The sequence below is a fragment of the Micropterus salmoides genome, unplaced genomic scaffold, assembly GCF_014851395.1.
Source record: "Micropterus salmoides isolate LMB-PRFRI ecotype aquatic unplaced genomic scaffold, ASM1485139v1 Ms_hic_scaffold_1353, whole genome shotgun sequence".
NCBI classification, from domain to species: Eukaryota; Metazoa; Chordata; class Actinopteri; order Centrarchiformes; family Centrarchidae; genus Micropterus; species Micropterus salmoides.
The window spans coordinates 1-13,344 of record NW_024040434.1 but is presented as its reverse complement, the minus strand read 5'-3'; the positions used below and the strand labels follow the sequence as shown (position 1 = coordinate 13,344).

Genomic DNA, 13,344 nt, shown 5'->3' with positions numbered 1-13,344 from the left:
AGTTACTTGTAACTTATTGAATATTTAATACTAGCTTAACAATTTCTATTTAATAATAGGCCTACCTGTTATTTAGAAGTTAGCCTACTGGTAACTATTCCCGTTTTACTAGTAAGAATTGATTAGATACTATTGCTTTATCTTTAGTTATTAGTCCAATGGTTACTAGTGACTATAGTTAATTTTTTGCTATTTAAATCTACGGGGCTCTGCAATTCAGATATACTTTTCATTATAGTTACTAGTAACTGATTGAATAGTCACTAGTAACCATTTCCATTTTACTAGTAACTATTATTTAGCGACTAGTGCTTTTTAGTTACCAGTAACTATTCCTTCATTACAAGCCAAAGTCCTTCATTCAGTGTTGGGCATTAATGCCTACATGTCTACTATGTACATATACATAAGCAAAATGTGTCATGTATCAAAGATTAGTATTCAATATGCAAAACGGCCCCTCACACAGTGTTACACTATATTATATGATTTCATTAATGTGTAACGACTTTATCTACTGCTTTGTTGTATAAAACGCATTAAAAAAGCATAATTTTTACAAACTGATGTGAAATCTTAAAGTAACAAATACATTTAGAGGCATAAAAAGTAAAATATTTGTGTCTTTATAAATGGTAGAGGTGTGTGACTTGACTACTGGCAAAACAGTACTCGTTAAGATTAATCATTAACAACATATATAATATATTATATTGAGAGAGTGATAATTAATTTGGAAACAGACAGCAGCCTCTGATAAAAGTAGAGCCTAGATTAGGATCCAGAACTTATTTTTAAAATTATTTATTTTGTGGAGTTTGTATCACTAAAACGAAACAAACAAATCCAGTTATAGTTTTTATTATGTAGGCCTAATGCATAATCTCACGGCATGTGGTCATGTGACCTGTGTAGAGTCACGTGTCAGTAATCGGATGAGCCTCTGTCATTGGACAGGGAGCGGGCACGGACACCTACTGATACAAATACTCTGCTGCGTCACGAGATTTAATCTGCAGCTGCATCAAACTTGGCACAGACAGGCAGGGGCCACACCGGAAACCAGGCGCCTCTGCCTTCAAAATAAAATGTAGAACTGCAAACAGAGGGTAGTAAGATAAACTTTAAATCACTGGTGAGGAGCCAAAAACTACTTCCAATGTGAACCAGTGATGTCTCTGTATGTTTCAAGGTGTAGAGACATCTGCACAGGAGGGGTTTCCTGCCTGCTCCGTGTTTTTTTTGCCAATCTTCAGTGTGGATTCATCCTTAAACAGTTTTTGGAGGAGCTGCAGACATGTGTTAAGATAAGATATAACTTTATTAATCCCTATTATTAACCGAGTCTAAGCCTATATGTCAATGGGCAGCATAAACATGCTAATGGCACATTAGCTTAGTTATTTTCTTGATTAATCATTTGGTCGATAAAACAGTGGAAGTTCAAAGATAAATCTTGTACTGACATTTTCAAACAGCTTATTTTTTCAACCAACTGTCCAAAACTCGAAGGTTTAAAATAACTCGAAGAAGATGAAGAAAACCAGAATTTGAGATGCTGAAACCAGTGATTTTCTTGCATGTTTCCTTTAAAAATGATTATTTGGTTGTTAAAGCTGTGGAAGATAAATTTTCTGGTTTTTCTGAATAAGTGAAGGATGAAATGAACCCTGAGCAGCTAAAGCCAAACGTGCAGCCACAGGCCGTGCATCAGCATAACAAGTATAACCAGTATTTTTTATATTGTTTTTTCCCCTTTTCTTATTTCTTATTCCTACTATTAAAGGTTCCCCTTCATTTCCGTTCGTTTTGCTTTTATTTTGAAAGTTTTGACCAGAACTCCTTCCCTGATCTGTGTGACTTGGCCATTCCGTTGCTAGGGTACAAGCTCCGTAGCAACCGAACCACCGAGAGACAAAATTGAGATTTTAGGTTTTTGCCTTTTAATCTACAGAGGATGAGGGCGCTCCTCCCTGCACTGAGGCCGGAGACAGGAGCGTTACCTTGAAATAAAAATGCCAGCCACACAAGTAATAAAGCAAAAACCTGTAGAGGCTACAAGAAAAACCCTCGAGAAGCCCAAACCGGTGAAGGTAAGAGCGGTCAACGGGACAGAAAATGAACTCAAAGTGCCCGCTGTGCGTAAAAGCCGCGCGTCGAGCTGCCCGAGGTGTCCGCAGCGGGACAGCAGGTGCGAGAGGAGCACCGGGGCGCAGCGCGCAGCCGTAAAGACGAGCTGTGAGAGGAGAGCCAGGTCCAGCTCCACCGCTCCCAGCACCACCGCAAACTGCCCCAAGACAAACCCGGACTGTCGCAGGGCGACTAACTCTCTGAAACACGCTGCTGTTTACCCAAAATGCCAAGAGATGGCCGCCGGTCCGGGTCCGAGGGAGCAGCGGGGGGTCAGGGCTGAGACAAAACATGCAAGTCAGAGGTGAGACAGAAGGGAAGTGTCTCAGGGGACATCCAGAGCTCCTTAAGGTTGTCTTCCCATGCCTGCAACAAGAGAGCTTTTAGTGTCTCATGGCTCTGAAAGCTGCTCCACTGGATTTTCTGTAGTGATAATAAGTTCATTTGTATTGAATATGTTAAAGGTCACATGTTTTTATTAAGTCTAAAATCTTAAAAAATACATATGTCTGAAAGTAAAATATGATAGAGATGCTTTGGGGGAACTAGCTGAATGAGACTTCTCACAGGAGCATCATTGAAATGCAAAAGAAACCTTCAATAAGTAGTTTTCATTTTCATATCAATGTCCACTTTATGTTTGAATCGATCACACCTTTAAAATGCTTTGCTTTCTTTCAGCAGTCTGGAGTAAAGTTCAAGGCTGCAGCTGTAGATGTCTTTACATTTTGAAATTTGTCTCGCGTCATCAATAAATTAACAACAAGACATTAGAAAAATGTATATTTTACACGTTCCTACCTGTGCCGCTGCGCACATCTGCCAGAAATGAGCTTTTATGAGTGAAATAAAGTTTCACGCTCCTGAACCGCAACAACATTCGGTATCTGTTAAAGGAGTATTTTCTGCTTTGTTAGTTCAGAGCGAAAGTAAAACAGATATTCTGATTCAAAACTCAAACGGGGGTCATCAGCATCTTTACAGTACATTTACAGTAAACATAATCAGTTATATTATTTGTGTAGGCTATGTGTGCTGGGCAATGTGTAAATGTAAATTTACTGTATTTCAATGAAGTACAGATACTGTAATACTGAGTTGCAGTATTAAAACAGTAACAATGGTAAATTATGAGTAATCACTGTGATTTGTGTTCAGCACCATACTGTAATTTAGAAATAAAATAGTGTAGTTTTAGAAAAATGCTGTGTGGGTTCATTACTGTGAATTGCTGTAACTATGATATTACAATATCATATCATTTCAGCCACAAGGCAATTTAAAGCAACAAGGGGAAATAATAAAAAAGACATTGTACCAACTAAAAAACAGTCAAATAGAAAATAAAAACCTACAAGCCAGCAATTAACTGTAAAAGTACAATAATACATGTTACTGTGTTGCAGCTCAGAGTCTGGAGGTGTTGACATTTGTAACAAAAGGCAAGTAAACTGTCCTGAGGTATCTTCCTCGGCCATCTGTTGCAGGACTAATCCCACACGCTTTACCCCCCGCTGGTGTGACAGAGCTGCAGGTGAACTCGGTGTAAACATCCAGAAACTTGCCAGCACTTTGATTGGCTGTTTTAAGGTCTCAGGTCAGCCGGGAGCCACATGTAGTCTGCCCGCTCACCGTGCACAGCCTCCGCTCAGGTTTTTATATTCATGTGTTTCTCTGTTTCAGTCCCAAAGCTTTCACTGTCATCCCCCCGAACCCAAAAAAAAGAAGAGAGATCCAGAGAAGTGAGTTTTCACACCTGCGCGCTTAAAATCAAATTGGATTCATACCGTTGATTTCCACGTTAGGTTCATTGTCATGTGACGTGTGATTGGTTGAGCAGAGGCGGAAGCGGAGCTCGCTGCTTTGGAGGAGCTTCGGCTGAGCAGAGCGATGGCTTACGTCTCCATTAACCCCAGCAGCGTTGGTGAGACGCACACACAAAGTAGGACTGTTATGTCTTTTCGATGTAATCCATCAATCTGACTGTTCAGGTGTGTGTGTGTCTGTGTTAACAGGTGGCTGTATGAGTCTGGAGGAAGTACGGCTGAAGCAGCAGCAGGAAATGATGCAGGCCAAGAGGAAACCGGTCAGACTAAATTGTATCAATAATTAAATCTGTAAATTAACTAGTTATTTCATTTATCAGGTAAATGCAGTGGAGTAAAAAGTACAATATCTCTAGTGAAGTAGAAGTAGAAAGTGGCACGAAAAGAAAACACTCAAACAAAGTACAAATACCTCCAATTTGTACTAAATATAGTACTTGAGTAATTGTACTTACTCACGGTCAACCACTGGTTTCTGGTCTTGTAACGCAAAGAGTAAAGGGCAAAGACAGACTGAAAAAAGTCACTTTAAACATGTTCAAAAGAACCAAAGTCGTGTTTTTTACCTGGAAGTATTTATGGGATATACGCTCTCTTTATAAAAACACTGACATTAAACATTATTTAAATAATAATAATAATAATAATCTTTATTTGTAGAGCACTTTACAAGTTACAAAGTGCTTTAACAAGTGTAAAGACATTAATACCCAAAATCAATAATACAAAAACAATACAAGATAAAAGCATGAAAACATTGAAAAGACTAAAATACACGTTTAAGATAAATATAAAATTAGTAAAATAGAATAAAATAAAACATACTGGGAGCCAGTGTAATGAAGCTAAAATAGGAAAATTTAAATTTAAATTACTATCAAACCAAACACCAAGGTTCTTTACCACAGGCTTAATGTGATTTACTAGCGAACCAGCAGATGGCAGTATTTGATTTGCCATCTGCTGGGACCCGATGACCAGGATTTCTGTTTTGTCTGAGTTCAGCTGGAGGAAATTATTTGACATCCATTTTTTAACTTCACAAAGGCAGTTGTTAAGTGAACTCAGCATTCCAGGGTCTGTGGATCTGACGGGCAAGTATATTTGTGTGTCATCAGCATAAATATGAAAAAAAATGCCATGTTTATGGATAATATGTCCAAGGGGAAGCAGATACAAGGAAAACAAAATGGGTCCTAAGACCGACCCCTGAGGCACACCATATTTAACTGGACAGAACGAAGAGACATAGTTGTTTACAGACACGCAAAACTTCCTATTTGACAGGTAGGATGAAAACCATTCTAGAGCAGTACCAGAGATCCCCACCCAGTGCCTCAGTCTGTCTAACATGATGTTGTGATCAATGGTGTCAAAAGCAGCGCTAAGGTCCAGGAGTACAAGGACTGAGCACATACCTTCATCAGCAGACATTAAAAGGTCATTGGTGACTTTAAGCAGGGCAGTCTCAGTGCTGTGGTACTTCCTGAAACCAGACTGAAACTTTTCAAATATTTTGTTATTTTCCAGTACAGTGAGCAGCTGTTTGGACACAATTCTTTCTAGAATCTTTGCAATAAAAGGCAGTTTTGAAATTGGTCTAAAATTTTGTGGGAGGGAGGGATCTAAACCAGGTTTCTTTAAAAGTGGGTTCACACAAGCCGTTTTAAAATAATCAGGGACACAACCAGTCGATAGGGAGCTTATTTGCATCGTTGTTGTTGTTGTTGTTTCAGATGAAGACGCAGGTGATGGAGCAAACCCCCGTCCTGGAGAGCTGAGCGTCGCCTCTCCTCCCGTCTCCGCTGGCAGCTCAACTCCTCGCTCTAGATGTTGTGAACACAAAGGTCACATGAGTCCAAACATATTTAAATACAACATTTAAATAAAACACATATAGAAAAATGTACTCATGACATGATACAAAGAACAACCCTGCTTGTGTGTATTCTGACATCACTGTGGACCCGTGAAGAGAATTATACGCTATGTTTTGTGTACAGGTCTTCAGTATATTATGTAATTTGTAAATTATATGTCTGTCGTGTACAAGTCTACAGTTTAAAGGGTTAGTTCGCCCAAATTAGACGTTATTTTTTTCACAAACTAGCAACCCAATAGCTTTTTTTTATTAATCTTTGCAGTGATCTAAAGGATTACAGCTTGATGGATAAACCCTTAACGAGGCCATTACTCAAATCTTATAACGCCTTAATAGAAAGTGGGATTAGATAAAACATTTAATTGGTTGTTTCAAGAACTTTTTTTCGCTTAAAGGATCATTTCTGTGTTTCCAAACCTGGGCCCTATTTTCACATATGTTGGTGTTGCAATGACTAGCAGGTACAAAACGTTTTGAGTCCTGCAGTAGATGCTTCAGCCAGCAGACGTGAATCCGGCTGCAACATATTCCTTCGGTGCAATTGCGTCCGTCAAAATGGCGTCCACAAAAAGGTCTCAGGGTTTAAAATACAGAAATGATCCTTTAAGTTTTTCATGTTTTGAGTTGTTTGTCCATTTCCGCCCCAGTACAGTTGAGGTTAATGGCTTTTGTTTGTGCAGCTCCACCTGTTGAGAAATCACATTAAAGAAACTTTACAGCAGCGTGTCTTTTCAGAAGTTATGTCCCGCTTACACTGAATAATCTACCGAACACACTGTCAGCTGATTTCATTGGAACTACTGAAGAAATAAGTCGTACAAAAGCTGCTCACAATCCTACAAAGACGGCTGTGCACAAGTCAAGTCCCACAAAGCCCTGAAATATATTCTTCACCAATTATTGTTATTATTTTCAGACAGGAAATACAATCAGAGGACATGAGGTCCGTAGCCAGAATCAAACCGGGGACACTGTCATTAAAAGGGACAAAATTTGGGATCATATTAGTTTGAATTTTGGTCATTGTTGCAACAATAAAGCATTTGATTCATGCTAGAAGTCTGATATTGCGTCTCCGAGGCTCATGGGTAATGTAGTGTTTAACTTGATTCAGGAACTAATTTGCAGCGGTGGAAGAAGTTTTTAGACATTTTACTTTTTTTCAAAAAACATTTGTCACAAGTAAAAATACAGTTTTTGTACTTGAGTAAAACAAAATGTACTTTAAGTATCAAAGTAAAAGTACTCACTGTGCAACAAATAAGCAGCATTTTAATATTGCAGCCCACTGCAGCAGAGCTAATATTACTTATTTTATGAACTGCTGGCGGTTAAAGTTACGTATGTATGAGCTAAATTTACATATTTTATAAACTCATTATAGGTTTTTTTACATCTTCATCAGAAAAGTTAGTTACAATATTTCCATCGGAAATGTGGAATTAAAGTTACATAAAATAAAATAGTACCTCAGAGTTGCACTTAGGTACAGTAGTTCAGTGAATGTACTTTGTTACTTTCCACCAATGCAAACGTGATGTATTAATTATACACACATTTTTGATATTGTAAATTTCCCACGGGATATCTGTGTTTCTGTGTTGATTAAGTTCATTAAAAGTTTGATTTAATTATTTTAAACTGAAATCTCTTATTAAAAGTCCACTTATACCGTACCTGTAGTAGTTTAAATGCGGATCATTTGCTTTACTCTTAGACAGCTTCATCTCCTGCACCTTGGTAAAGGCGTGGCCAGTGAACGCATCACGCCATTCTTACATGAAGCACGCACGTACAGAGATGACTGGCAGGAATGTAAACGGACATGAATTACTGTATCTGTTGTCCTCCCACTCTTTCACCTGACGCAGAACCCCAGCCAATGAGCTGAAGTCGTGCAGTAAACATGTGCAGTAAAGTCATACCACTGTTGTTGTATTACTCATGTTGTGAGGACTCTGTTTGCACAAGTTAAACTGTGATTAACGCTCACTTTTTCCACCAGACCTCTACTTAAGCTTAAAGATTTTAGAAATAATCATCTAAATCTTCTTCACAAATTACACCAGCTTTCGTTGTTGTTGTTGTTGTTGTTGTTGTTCCTTGACTCTGGAGAAGCCTCCCAGCTTTTAGAGAAGCTGAATCAGTGCAGACACTTAAAAAGCATCTTTAAACTTTGAACCTATTAATATTTATTTCTATCTTGTCTTTTCTGTCTCTCCCCACATTTCTTCCTGTAAAGCACTTGTAACGTGTTGATTATTTCCCTAAACAGCTGAGCATTGTGGTTTTTCGATTAAACAGGAGGCAATAGTGCGTTTGCTGGGGACTATTTTGAGCGGCGGATGAATCCACATGTGGATACTCGAGTGAGTATTTGGGGCAGCAGGATGGTGTGTGTGCACTGTAAATCATTACAGCCCCATTAAGCTGTGTCCACTTAACTCCTTGTTTTAAACTCTAAGAGCTCTGACAGGTTTGGGGGTTTGAACTCAACCGTGTGTGTTTTAGAGAGTTAAACTTATTGTTTTATGTTTGAGTCTGACTTTTTGTAAGTTATCAGTTAAAGGTGGGTGTGCAGGGATGGGAGCAAGAGAAAGAAAAAAGCCTAGCTGCTGTGTCCTTTGAGTTTGTCTTTTTTAAACCATCATGTATTCAAATTTCAAATAAAATATAGACACTTGAAGATGAAGGTGAAACAAATTATAAAAAGTTCAGTCAACTAAAAAAAAAAAAAGCAATGTTGAGACAACTAGAAAGCTGTATTCATATCAACTTTATAATTTTTTTGTGTTGAGTTGAATCAAAGGCAGTCTTCAAGTTGAGTTAACTGGCATTTCCAAGTTGCACTAACCTGAAATGTCTTACAGTGTGGGAATGAGTCAGTATAAACCACATGGTGATGAAGAAACCCAGTGAGGCTCCCGGATGGGTTTTAATAGTTCCTGGAAAAAATAGAGCTGTGTGGCTCAGAGGAAGAAGAGACATCAGGCTGTGAGACACACAACAGGACTCGATAGGAGATAAATTCACTGAATCCCTTGACAAATAAGAAAAATACTGAATATCACATGGGTTTTCCTTTAAGGGTTCAGGTATCGCATTCACTTTTTAACAGATAATGTCAGGGTAAATAAAGTCCTCGTGTAATTCTGTCATCCGCCAGTAGAGGTCGCTTTCTGCCTGTTTCAGAGCCGGTGAAGGTGCACAGGGTGGGAGAGTGATGAAGATGACGGCACAACATGTCATGTAAATGAAGACTGACTTGTGTTTGGAGAACATTTGGATCCCTCCAGAAAAATAAGATATTATAAAAATAAATATTATAGTCGGAGCATAGAGCTTAAAATACCACAGCAGCACGATAAGGTCACAGCCATTTGATCTTTTGCAGGGAAATATCTTTGTTGCCATTAGGATGATTCAAATGGTAACATTGGCAGTCTTTGCGCGCGCACGCGCACGCACACACAGAATAAAGGACAGGGAGCTAAATGTCACGAGCGTCTCGGGAATGCATAATTAAAATGTCATATTAGGTGACTGAAGCAGCCAACTGCGCATGCGTAAGAGATATTGCAATATCTGTAGTTTGAGCAGCTGTAGTTGTTGTTCGTGTAGCCATGATTGTAGTCCAGCAGAGACGCCATTCTGTGACGCCGATGTTGCATTCAAGGGATCATCACAAGCTCAGACGTTTCAATGCCGAGTTCTTCACTATCAGATTTTTTTTTTTTTTGACAATTAGGTTTACACATACAAGGGATTATCTCAATCAATCAGCATTTAAAAAACTAACACGACAGTAAGAAGAATATTTTTTAAAGTCATTTTCATGTTCTTATTTTTCTTTTTCTTACTTATTGGTTTATGAATCTGGCCTGAATACAATAAATTACTTTCCCCGTGAGAAATAAAAAACTTATTTGCTTTCTCATAATTCTCAACATCTTGCATACAAAACCAAATTGTCATAGACGTAAAGCAACTTATTAGGTAAAAGGTTAAAGGGATGTCCTGGAGTTATCCTTGGGAGGTGGAGGAATATTAAAATAGCCCTTTGGGAAAGTAATTTCATAAAATGTGGATTGGAACAAAGCTTGGTTGATTCCCGAGAGATAAGAAGGTTCATTTTATAACATATATTTTGCCTCTATTTTTCAAACTCTACAGACTTGTCTATATTTTTTCTTCTGCATCTAAGAAAGAGAAACTGTAATATACTTGAACAGAATAAAGAATGCAGCTCCATCAACACGTTTTTGAACAATTAAAACCACTTTATTTTTGATCACTTTGATATCATATCAATCAGTGGAATCATAAACACATTTATTCTCAAGCAAAATTCTTTAAAGCTGTACTGAAGCTTGAATAAACCAGAACAAATGTATTTAATGTTAACAGGTATTATTTGTTTTTTTTACTATTATTATTAAAAATCTTTATTATCATTGCTACTGAAATGTACAGAGCCCCTAAGGGGACAAGCACGAGTTAGTTTCTGGTGTGCATGGGAAAGTATCTGGTTCTCAGAAGAAAGAAAGTATCTGGTTCTCAGAAGAAAGAAAGATAATAATATCCCTTAATTACATGTAAGATGTGAAAAGAAAGATACTTTCTTTTTTGCCCATGTCCCCTTAAATCAAAAATGTAATTAACATTTGTTATATTGTTATTGAGGTCAAATTATACTGCCATAATTATATTATTGTTTAATTGCCCTGCTCTAGTAGAAACTATGTAGAAAAAAAAGTGGAAAATGAAAAAAACATTTTCCACTTTTAATCACTTCACTTGCTCGTTTCTGTTTTAGCGTCCATATTTCCGACGGCGCCTGAAGGCAGCATGATTCGGTGGCTGCTGAGCTGATCTTTGTGCGGTCGCAGTTAGCAACGGGCAGCAAACACACGCACAGGGAAACGCAAGACGGCGGGAGAGGCAGCTTTTAGCCCCGAAAATCAACACACACAACGGTTACACGGCGACAGCGACTGCGTTAAAATGGTAAGGAGACACTTCAGAGGCGCGGACGTTGAGCCGGCGGCGCTATTTTTCTCCCATCTAGCCAGGAGCTAGCTGGCTAATGCTAAACGGCTAGCGGACTGTTTTCCTGACTCATTATTGAGCAGCTCGAGAAGCTAGGCTGCCATTTTACACCAACAACACGGGCAGTTGATGTGTCCTGACCGCCGCGACTAGCTCGGTCGAGGCTGTGTTTAATTTAAGTACATCCCGAACACTACATATGTGTCTAAAATAACAAAACAGATGGTCCAAATAGGGGTTTTACTTTTGATTTGAAGCTTGTCCACCCAGCCGAGCTAACGGTGCTCACAAGCTAACTGGCTAATCGAGCCTGAGAAGCTAACGCTAGCTAGCAGTGTTGCGTAGCTGTGTCTTGACACCGTTTGCAGCTCAGCGGAGGATAATCTCAGCAATATATTTAAAAAGCTGTTAATATATAGCTTCATCGTATTTTGTGTGATGATAGCAGAGTGCTAATTTAGCTGATGCTACTACAGCTCGTCATTAAACTGAGCAGATCGGCCGCTTTCGGAGTGAAGAATAGTGATTTGGACGCAAACACACAGAGACTACCTGGTGTCCAGTGCTCTACAGGCCTGGAGAGGTTGTTTTTGTTGTAATTAATTGTTAATAGGGGAGACGGTTTTGATCACGACCCCTCTGCTGGACGACCATGTTGGTAGCTGACTTGACTTTTTCGTCTCTCATCTTTCTTTACAAGAGAAACAAACACCTGGGTTTGCTTTGACCTTTTTTTTTTTAATGGCAGTTCTGTAAATGGTTAATATTGGTTGAACAAGTTTCTTCTTACCTGACAAGGCTGCACCCACAATCAAATGATGTTTTATCTTCTTGTTGTTGTTTTCTTTTCAAGCCAGTTGCTCAGAAAGGAATAAATACATAGTTAGTTACACTGCTTTTTTTGTGTGTTAAAACGTTTTAGCAAGTTTAAAAGCCACTATCTTAATATTTTCATACCAACAATGGCTGATATAGATGTGCATTCATGGAAGATCAGGTTGTTTTGAACCTGATCCTGGGCTGAAAGAGCCCTGACGGTGTTTAAAAATAGTTATTTAGAGGTCTGGAGGTGTTGATTGTACTTGTATTTATATTTTTGTCCCTTGAATGATAAGGACCCCTCTGCTGGACGAACATCTTTTTCTCCTTCATCCTTCTTTACAGGGGAAACAAACACCTGGTTGTTATATTTCAATTCACATCCATTGCTTTGTCCTTTTTAATGGGAGTTTTGTAAATGGTTAATAGTGATGAGATAGTCCTGGAAAAGTTGTGGAGTTTCTTCTTACCTGACAATGTGCAGGGTCCCTGTATTCAGATAATACCTCGTCTTCTGTAGTTGCTCAGAAAGAAAGAAATACTTAGTTACATACACTGCCTTTTTTGCAGTGAACGAGACGCTTTTATCCAAAGTATTAAAATAGTTATGTGGAGGCCTGGAGTTGTTAAGAAACTCTGTTAGATTGTGTTTGTATTTTTGTTTGCCTTGAATGGTCAGGACCCCTCTGTTGGAAGGAAGTAAAGGTTGTTGGTTGCCGACTGGATTAAGATAGCATTTTCCAGTGTAAAGAAACGCTTGAATATATACTTGTTTTTCTAGGTTGACAAGGTGTAGGAGCTCTACTCGACCCAAATATTACAGCCGATGTATACATTGTTTTTTTTGAAGTTGAAAGTTACAATCAGATGTTTTCCCAGTAGTATTGTCAGATAAAGGCATTTATGGAAGAGGCATAGCACAAACACTGGCACCAAGCAAGTGAAGCTTTTCAGAAATACCTACCATAGTTTGGAGGATTAATGGAAAGTTTTATTATGTTTCCAGTGTGACTTGTGTTAATTAACATATTAGAAGAGTAAATAAGGTTTTTACAGTGAAATAGTAGTAAAAACAATACTAAACCTGTTTGATAAGCTGATGCAGCACAGTACTGATGTTATGTTGATAGATCTCCCTTTTTCTATTGTAAAACTAAGGAAATGTTAATTTCTTACCCCATATTTTGCCTGAAAGTCAGCAGTCAGTGTAGTTCTTACCAGGTTCTTTTATTGAGACTTGAATCATGTTAATATTGTCGGCTTGCAGCCATGTCAGCTGAATATTTTAGGCTTTAATTGTACATGTAGACACGTTATTCCCTCAGAAACAACCTGTTCAAGGGGAGGATCTGTATGTGTTTGAGCAGATAGGGTGGGTGTAATGTTGGTATTTAGAGTCGGAAAGAACATCCAGTGTAGGATGATCGTTTTGCATATGCACCAGGATAAAACAGCTGGTTACATACATGGTTATTCAGAGGCCCAGTGGTGAAAGGCGACAACGAAAACACTGCTCACATCCCTACTTACATCTGCCCATATCTCGTTGAGTTTAAAAGAGAAACATGTGTGTCAGTCAGCTTTTTATAGCACAAGATAACACAAACAGACAGACTGCACAGCTTGTTTTCTGTTCTT

At 38.5% G+C, this 13,344-nt stretch overlaps 1 protein-coding gene across 1 annotated transcript; it reads left to right on the top strand.

The window, feature by feature from the left end:
* Positions 1 to 1,214: 1,214 nt before the first annotated feature.
* zgc:194621 (uncharacterized protein LOC795037 homolog) lies at positions 1,215 to 6,559 on the top strand. The gene is made up of 5 exons (XM_038717104.1): positions 1,215 to 2,434; positions 3,814 to 3,872; positions 3,971 to 4,054; positions 4,146 to 4,216; positions 5,693 to 6,559. Exons 1-5 carry the CDS (start codon positions 2,016 to 2,018, stop codon positions 5,735 to 5,737), a joined length of 678 nt encoding a protein of 225 aa, XP_038573032.1. The 5' UTR covers positions 1,215 to 2,015; the 3' UTR covers positions 5,738 to 6,559.
* Positions 6,560 to 13,344: the final 6,785 nt, after the last annotated feature.

Bases quoted from the DNA above. Each gene is read 5' to 3' on its own strand.
- zgc:194621 (XM_038717104.1), top strand. From the start codon at position 2,016: ATGCCAGCCACACAAGTAATAAAGCAAAAACCTGTAGAGGCTACAAGA. The intron at 4,055-4,145 runs GTGAGACGCACA...CTGTGTTAACAG, and splicing joins CATTAACCCCAGCAGCGTTG to GTGGCTGTATGAGTCTGGAG. The intron at 4,217-5,692 runs GTCAGACTAAAT...TTGTTGTTTCAG, and splicing joins TGCAGGCCAAGAGGAAACCG to ATGAAGACGCAGGTGATGGA.